This window comes from Egretta garzetta, unplaced genomic scaffold, assembly GCF_000687185.1.
Source record: "Egretta garzetta isolate BGI_Z169 unplaced genomic scaffold, ASM68718v1 scaffold215, whole genome shotgun sequence".
NCBI lineage: Eukaryota > Metazoa > Chordata > Aves > Pelecaniformes > Ardeidae > Egretta > Egretta garzetta.
Window position 1 is genome coordinate 7,067,430 of NW_009259719.1, and position 8,914 is coordinate 7,076,343.

Sequence of the window (8,914 nt, forward strand, 5' to 3'; positions counted from 1 at the left end):
CCTGGGAGTCCTGGTGGGCAATAAGCTGACCATGAGCCAGCAATGTGCCCTTGTTGCCAAGAAGGCCAATGGTATCCTGGGGTGTATTAAGAGGAGTGTGGCCAGCAGGTCGAGGGAGGTTCTCCTCCCCCTCTACTCTGCCCTGGTGAGACCCCACCTGGAGTACTGTGTCCAGTTCTGGGCTCCCCAGTTCAAGAAAGACGAGGAACTCCTACAAAGAGTCCAGAGAAGAGCTACTAGGATGATAAAGGGACTGGAGCATCTCCCCTACGAGGAAAGGCTGAGAGAGTTGGGCTTGTTCAGCCTGAAGAAGAGAAGACTGAGAGGGGATCTCATCAACGCATACAAATATCTTAAGGGCGGAAGTCAAGAGGATGGAAGCAGTCTGTTTGCAGTGGTGTCCAGCAACAGGATTAGGGGCAATGGGTGCAAACTGAAACACGAGAGGTTTCAGTTGAATATGAGGAAGAACTTCTTCACTCTGAGGGTGGCAGAGCACTGGAACAGGCTGCCCAGGGAGGTTGTGGAGTCTCCTTCTCTGGAGATATTCAAAGCCCGCCTGGATGAAGTCCTGTGTAGCATGCTCTAGGTGAGCCTGCTTTAGCAGGGGGGTTGGACTAGATGATCTCCTGAGGTCCCTTCCAACCCTTACGATTCTGTGATTCTGTGATTCTGTGAAAAGCATCAACTACAGAGATGTGAATCTAGTAACAGTACCAAACCATATTTAAAATTCTTACTGTAGAGGAATTTAAAAGATCCTGATGAATTTTACTGAATGAGAACAGGAATGTAAGAATTTACTGATACAGAAGAAGAGAAAGATACCTATTCTTAGTGTGAGGTTCTTTTTACTTTCACTGAAGTGGAAGAGAAATCCTACATGACATTTTACCAGCACTTCCATCCTCAGCAAGTTACTGCTCCAAACCTGCTAAGACATCGATGTGTGCGTATATATATCTATACACACACAGAGAGCACAGTCACCAAGAGCATACGAAGTCAGGCATGTGGATAAGTGCTTTACATATTCACAGCGAAATAACAGAATAAGGTTCTGGCTGATTCCATAGAACTTGGAACCAATGTTTCTCAACATTTTGAGAGTACAGGCATTTTTGTACTCATTGCTCTTTTAAAGACCCTTCAAGTAAGAGGCACCTCAATTGTCCTGCAGGGCAGGAGGATCAGAAGCAGCCGCCATTACTGGCAGCAAGCACATATACTTGGCATTTATGGGGGAACATACTACTGCCAGCAATTAAAAGTAATTCAAACTAGCCAAGAAACTTCTAACAGTAAGCCAACAATTACAGCCTATTTTCCTTCCCCAAGCTATAAAGACCTGAGGTGCTGCCAACTCAGTCATCTGAACAGCTACTACCATATATTACTCTGTAACCACACTGAATTCTTTTACAGAACATAATTCAGTTTTGAGATGCAATGCTATGAACAATTATGTTCTTGCCGTAACAGATAACACAGATTTAAAAGGAAGACAGAAAACAGCAGGAAAACAACTTAAAAAAACCTGAAGACAGACAACTATAACACGTCAGATACTAGTGACATTTGTTTTGTTGTTGGTTTTGTTTTTTTTTTTAAAAAAAGATACATGGTATCATATATCCAATTGGAAAATTTTGATCCAAAGAAAAACTAAAATTAAAATCCAGGATCTTAAATTAAATTCTTTTCTATATCTATATATTAATATCAATTATTCTCTGAAATGTATCTCAAAGGCTTTGAAATCTTCTCAGATTTTCAAGTTATCTTCAAATACTTTAAGTCATTTTCAGAACCATCTAAAGAGCAGTGACTAAGAAAACTGTGCCACCATTCCACAACACCATCACACTTACCCTGATCTCCAAAATTTAACACGTTCAAAAAAGTCATCACATATCGTTCACCTGTAAGTTAAAAATAAAGAACATTAGAACAAGTCCCTAAATCTTTCCCAATACTTGTTCAGGTACTTGCAACATTAAGTATTCAAGAGACAAAGTCAAATGGGACAGCACCTAGTTCAGAATACCCTCAACAACTTCATTCAGGTTGGTAACATCCACTGGCAACAATCTCGGATAGTCACATGCCCACACACCCCTCCAGCTTTCTCAAGTCAATTTTGTAAACAGTATTCACTAGCCCTTCACCATCACAACTATACACCAAGCCTCACCTTCTGTCAAAATCTGTTTCAAGAAGGACTGTTTGAAGAAACTCCAAGTCAACCATGCTTCCTTCCAGTTAACAAAGGTCTGCAAAAAATGTACTGAAATGTAATAAACATTATTGAAACTACAGAGTAGACACAGAAAATACAAAGCTAGTACAATAGTCTAGCCCTAACTGTACTGATGAGGAAAACCCATAATGCTATAGCTACTAACAACTAATCTAAAATATTGCTAAATTCAAACACCAATATCACTCTGACCTGACAAAGACTTTTTCCCTTGCTGAAAATTACTGTTGTTGCAGGTGAAATACCAAAACAAACTTTCTACAGGAAAAGTTAGAGACTGGGAAAAAACCCGCCACGCCAATTAGCATGCCAATATAACTTTCACCTTCACTGTAGATACAAACTGTTTACTGCTCTCCAAACTGTCACCACCAGTTTTGCAGCCAAGAACCACCTTCACCTTATCTATCTGCAAGTCTTTTTCAAAATGTCTTCTTCCTCACTGTGTCTTTTCATTTCTTTCTTGCCTCATTTTCTTTTGAGAGGACATCAGAGATATTTGATTATCTGTAAGGATGCTGTGTACCACCATGTTTATATCGTGGAGGAGTCCAAGTACCAAAATCCATGGTAAAATTGTTTCGGTTTCGTCCTGCCTCAGATCCAATGATACCTGGTCATTCCCCTGCACGCTGCAGATGTTAACAGTTAACAGTTTGTGCAAAGATACTAAAAGATAAATCAGCAACAAGCCATAACAACAAAGAGGTCGAGTTCCATAATGTTTTTCTGACAAGGATGTTATCGATACAAACTGAATTTGTATGCTTTTTTTTTTTTTTAAAATCAGTCATGTCTTCTACAGTGCAGAGATACCATCAAAATACTCCATTAACTCCACCATCTCAAACTAATTTTCAAACTTCTCTCAAGAAATGAACTGTCCAACCTACCTCATCTTCCACCAAGTTAGGTAAGAGAGCTGTCATTCTAGCAACTGGAAATGACTTCTTTGTTGCTTCAGGAGACCCCAAAAATATCACAAAATAAATTACATAGCACATTACGAGGACACTGACATATAAAAGCTGGAAAGATATGGGAGAAGAACAACCAGTGATATAAAATAAACTTGCAAATACAGAATTACATGCTAGAGTTCCAAATTCAGTGAGAACAAAATGTAGTAAGCAGCCCTTATTCCTGTCAAATCTTAAACTAGGTGAAGACTTTAACCTCCCCCAAGAATGCTGTTGATTTTCTTTAATCTGTAGGTTATCATAGCTCTTTGCCAACTTTTATGTCCTATTCAGCATTATTAGAATGATCATTTGAAGTCCAGCTATAAAGCAATTAGTCAAAAAACAAGTTGATAGAGTAGCTAACGTCTACATCTTTCTTTGATCAGTTATAAGCTATCTGCTACTGCCACTACAAAAACTGAACAAAAAAAAAATGTCCACATCTGAGGCGGATCACATTTTCATTTCCAGGTAAACTGATATTGCACAAGCAATGACCCTATTTTTCAGGTGCCAATATATCCATTCTTCATTGTAGTAAAGAAAAAGTTTTAATCCAAGACCATGTTACACATGATAGCACCTTTTGATAAGGTGATATAGGTTGGTGGTACAGGCTTATAAAATTACATGCGATTATAATCTTCTACACAGTAGAAGCCAAAGTTTAACATTAATACTGAAGCCAGGTGGTGAACAGAGTCATCAAGCATCAGAATGCACAACTGATTAAGAAGTTAACATAAAGCTTATATAGAGTAACATAACCTTATGTGCAAAATGTGCCTACACAGAGAGAACAAGGTGCTTCCTTGTACATTCATTAAACTACTCAGGGTCAAAGTTCCAAGTCAATAACAAGTATCAGGAAAATACTAAATACAGATACTAAATCTTAAACCTCCAAAGAGCGTTTTCTCCTCAAAGTTATTCAGCAGGCTAAATGTCAAGGCAGCAGCAAGTAACAACTCAGGTGAATCAAGATTTTATAGAAAAAAAGGTAACACGGTAAACTTACCTGAGCCAAGGAAAAAATGTAGAGGCCCCATTGAGGATAAAGAACTACTAAAATAACCGTCAAAATGCATTTTGACACTACTGAAAGGCTTTCAGCAATTACCTTTAAGAAAGAGAAAATAGCAAAGGTTTTTTTTTCTGCCAACTTAACCACATAAACAAAGTTAAAATACGTTGGTTTCACACACATAATTATGTAGGAATAGAAGACTTTCAAAGTTGTGTGACTTTATCACAGAGTTTCCTTCTGCTGAGTTGGCCATCTTAGATTGTAATTTCTCTGTAAATTTTCTGTTCTTGCATTTCACAATTCTTCCACTGCACTTTCCCAGTCCTTTGTATGGGACTTAAGGGAGAAAATTTTACTTACAACAATTTTGTTCTCAATTACTGCATTTCACAATTCCATGCCAACAGTCAATCGAAATGCAAAACTGAGGAAGCTGTGTGCTTCTCCCTCCAATTAAAACTCATGATTAAGTATTTAAATGACCACTAAAGTGGTAATTTCTAAATAAACCAACTTTCTTGCTTTAACAGGTACAAATTCATATCTATGTTACAATTATGTCATACAGTACTAAACAGTACACACAGGTTGGGGTTTTTTTAATATGCTTGAATACACAAAGATCTAGCTCAGGAATCTGTTCTTTTCAACAGAGGAAGATAATTCCCCCCATACACATACATCCCACATACTTTACTAACCTTCAGTCTCACAAACAAATGAGCTTGTGCTAAAATCCAGAACGGTTCTCCCAGAAGTTCAATAATTGCAGAAAGACCAAATGCCACTACACCAGCCGGATAATGAGGAACCACAGAAGGATCAGGTAATTCAAGCAAGTATAGCCAGACTAAGCCCAAGAAAACAGACCAAAAAACACCAAGAGGGACCCTGAAAAGTTAACATAAAAAACAATCAATAGTAATGTTACTTAAGCAGGAAAAAAAACCACCAAGAAAATTAGACCCAAATTTCACATACGGCCATAATAATTAAAAAAAAAAAAAAAAAAAAAAAGCCTGAGGGATTAATTTCTATTGTCACAAAACCAAGAAAACTTTTTTCATAATGAATATTTTTAAGGCATTCTTTTACAATACACAGAAAACTTGTCTATTTTCTACTCAAGAACCTAACATAAGGTCAACTATCCAAAATTCTTGTTTCCTAGAGCCAAACAATTCTGATCCCATATCAGCCTGCAAAATAATGCATATCCCTCACTGCTGCAATTTGTATAGTCTGTGGCTACCAGCAGTTTGGCAGACAAGCTTTTCTGGATCTTGCTGTAACAGATAAATATGCCACCACTCCAACTGCTAGTCTCACTCTTCCAGAAATCACTGGTTCTCCAAAGAGCGACAGCAGAGTGACCAGAAGAAAATGCATGCCTGCACCTCAGGTATGCCATTCACAATGCTCTACTGTAGCTCAGAGCCACTTTGATTAGTGACTGCAGCTAAAAAGCCAAGCAAGGCACAGGAGTGCAGACATGTATTACCTTCTATTGACACTGCTTCAGGAACACAAAGCTTCTGGCAGAGTGCAGAAAGTTTTAGATCATTGCAACAGGATCTATTTGACTCTCCCATTATGAGATCCCTAAGGTATTTGATATCAAGCTCCTAAGACGCATTTCAGATACTTCAAGAAAGTTAATCTTGTTAAGTTATGCTTCTCTATGAGGAAAAATTTAAAAAGAAGGTATACACTGTCATTGTGAACTATCATTTAATGCCCACTTGAAAGCCTGTCAAATAGCAGAAAACTGATTATAATACAGTGAAGAGAACAGATCTAATATATTTAAAATATTAAGTATTAAACTTATCCCTGAAAGGGACAATCCCTCTTCTTTATACCTGGATGCCGATGACCACGCACAACTCACGGTTCCTGGGCCAGACCTAATTAATATCTGTGCAGTTCCAGGGAAAGTCAGTAGGATGACCCAATGGAAGACTAATATTTTTTTCATGCGGGATAGTTTTCCACCATATCAGACAGGTAAACTTAATTCTCAACCCACCTAATTGTGGCTGCACAGCCACAAGATCTGACAGAGGGGAAGTAGCAGTGAGGTGTGTCCAGGAACCAGAAGGGAGAAACAAGTCATAAAATCCACTTAGCTGCAATGTATGATTACACTCTGTGGCTGCAACTTCATATAGACTTTAAGCTACCCACTTTCTGCGATAAAGAGTACTACAGTTGAAACAAGTAGTCCTACTTATTCCCTGTTGTTTAATTCAAATCCTTTCTTTCACCCTCTCACATCCCTCCTTCTCCAACACAAATATTTATGTTACCACGACATTAAACAGCATCGGGGCTCAAGAAATTATTTATTCAACAGGATTTTCCTTTAACAGCTACAACATAAATGAAGCTCCAGGCAAAGTGACAGAACAAATGGCTCCTGACAACACCTTTGGTGATGCGCTTTCCCATGTGCTCCAAAAAAGAGATCAAGTTCATAAATGCTAAATCAACAGACTTGACCAACTTCTGCATCAGTCCTGAAACATGACTGAGGCTACTAAATGCTCAGTGCTGAAATAATTACCTCAGTGAATAAATACTTGCTCTCATTTTGCAAGCCCTCAAACAAGAATTAGAGATAAGTTCTAAGGAAGTAATTTTTTAAAGGTATCTTACGTCAGCCACAATAGATTAATTGTTTTGGTCCAGTTTCGCCTTGTACTTCCACTCAAACAAGCTCTGCGAAAAGCCTCCCTGGCTAGGAAGACAACTGTTGAATACAGCAGAGTTAGCCTAAAGGAGGTGAGAGGAAAAAGAGGAAAAAAAGGAAAAAGGAAAAAAGAAAAAAGGTGATAAAGTGATTTCATTACATACTACTTCCGAAATCCTTCATGCCGTAGCACCACTGACAGTTTTTACACAGAACTGCCTGACAGAGAAGTCCAACAGGTACACAAAAACATGGTGATATGAGGTAAATTATCACCATCTCCTAAAAAAGGTGGGAAAGTAATTACAGGTCATTGTTCAAACGGCAAAAATACTTTAAGCATGCTATAAACCAGAAACGCAGTTACAAAATTTATCATATAGCAACAGCGTGTAATACGTATTTGCATCTAGCTTTTCCTCAGCGAGCTGATGGTTTAAGATGAAAATAAAGCAGCAGTGGCCCTGCTTCAGGCCAAAGAAGAACCTCGGAGACATCCAACCATCAAACGGCTGTAGAACAACCGCGAGTTAAACGGCGTTATGCAAAGCGCATTAGCGACACACCCTACCCACCATAACCCCCGAGATCCTGCAGCAAACCCAAAGACCTCCCAAGGGCCCCGCCACGCCGGGAGCGCCGTTCCCAGGGAAGCCTCGCGTGTGCCAGGCGAACAGCGCGGTCGGGAGGCGGGACACGGGCTTCCAAGCCCCGGTGCTCTTCGGCCTCCTCCTCTCCTCACCTCACGTTGACCACGCCGATCAGCTCTCTGGAGAGGTAGCGCAGAGTGAACGCGTTCAGCCCGAAGGTGACCACCCGGAACAGCACCTGTGAAGGAAGCCGCACGGGAAACACCTGCGGGCCGAGCGGGGCAGAGGCGGCTCCCGCCAGGCACCGCGGAGGAGGAGGAGGAGGAGGAGGAGGAGGAGGGAGGCGGCCCGGGGCGGCCCCGCACCTGCAGCAGGGCGCTGGAGGAGGCCAGGCGGGTGGTCTGGCTGAGCACGTCCTGCGAGGCCATCAGCTCCCGCCAGCAGGAAATGGCGGGGCCGGCGCGCCGCGGTCTCCCCAGGCGCCGCGATCCCGTCAGCGCGGCCGGGACCGCCCCGGCCTCCGGGCAGAACGCGGGCACGAAACCTGCGGGGAATGGGGCGGAACGTGCGGCCCATGCAGCTGTCCCTAATGCAACGGGGTAAGCGTGACCCTTTCAGTAACGCTTTGGAGATGAGTGCTTAAATTCCAATAAAACTTGGCGCTCCGGTCCACTCGGATGCCAAAACTAACGTTCAGCACCAGCTTTGTGCTTCGCAAGCAGGTATTCCGCTGTAACAACCCCCCAAAACTGCACTCTGGCTTATGAGAAGACGTAGCATATTAGATAACATTTTCTGACAAGCACTATTTTCCCAGAGATTTCTGAAAAATCTCCATGCGAGTTTCTAAACTGAGGGCATACCCTCCAGCTCCAGCCTTCCCTGACTTAAGGAGGAAGGCAACCAAAACTGAGCTGAATCACCCTCGCTGCAGGAAGAAGAAAGCATTTTACCTCGTTCTGTGTTAAAAAAACACCACCACAACCAAAAAAAAAAAAGAAAAAAAACAAAAAAACCCCACACCACCCACAGTTAAGTTGCATCTTTGCTAAGATAACAGGCTTGAATTTAATACTATGCTGACTTGAAGTCTTCCAAGCAGATAAAGCTTCAGATTAAGCATAAATCAGCACAGTTATTTCACGCTATTTCAGATTGTTATTTAAGCAGCAATATGTAAAAAGATTGTGTCTTTCTATGCTACCTTCAAAAGCATGGGCACTTCCGGCTCAGAAGTCACATTTTTCCTAGCAATGCTACAGTTGAACTAAAACATTTTATGCCAAACTGCAGCTGTTAGAAAGTGTTTTCAGAGCAGGGGGGGCAGGGGAAGTACCTGAGCCTACTCAATTGTGTACCTACTCAATTTCAGCTTCTTCATGA

At 41.1% G+C, this 8,914-nt stretch overlaps 1 protein-coding gene across 1 annotated transcript in view; it reads right to left on the reverse strand.

Moving 5' to 3' along the window:
• The window catches only part of RFT1 (RFT1 homolog), a 19,127-nt gene extending 11,128 nt beyond the window's left edge, over nucleotides 1-7,999 (reverse strand). Inside the window, exons 1-8 of the mRNA XM_009639357.2 lie at nucleotides 7,897-7,999; nucleotides 7,684-7,769; nucleotides 6,908-7,024; nucleotides 4,951-5,140; nucleotides 4,241-4,342; nucleotides 3,154-3,288; nucleotides 2,195-2,273; nucleotides 1,872-1,922 (exon numbers count right to left, since the gene is read on the reverse strand). Coding sequence (XP_009637652.1) covers nucleotides 1,872-1,922; nucleotides 2,195-2,273; nucleotides 3,154-3,288; nucleotides 4,241-4,342; nucleotides 4,951-5,140; nucleotides 6,908-7,024; nucleotides 7,684-7,769; nucleotides 7,897-7,959 — 823 coding nt within the window. The 5' untranslated portion in view covers nucleotides 7,960-7,999. The remainder of the gene's footprint in view (nucleotides 1-1,871; nucleotides 1,923-2,194; nucleotides 2,274-3,153; nucleotides 3,289-4,240; nucleotides 4,343-4,950; nucleotides 5,141-6,907; nucleotides 7,025-7,683; nucleotides 7,770-7,896) is intronic.
• Nucleotides 8,000-8,914: the final 915 nt, after the last annotated feature.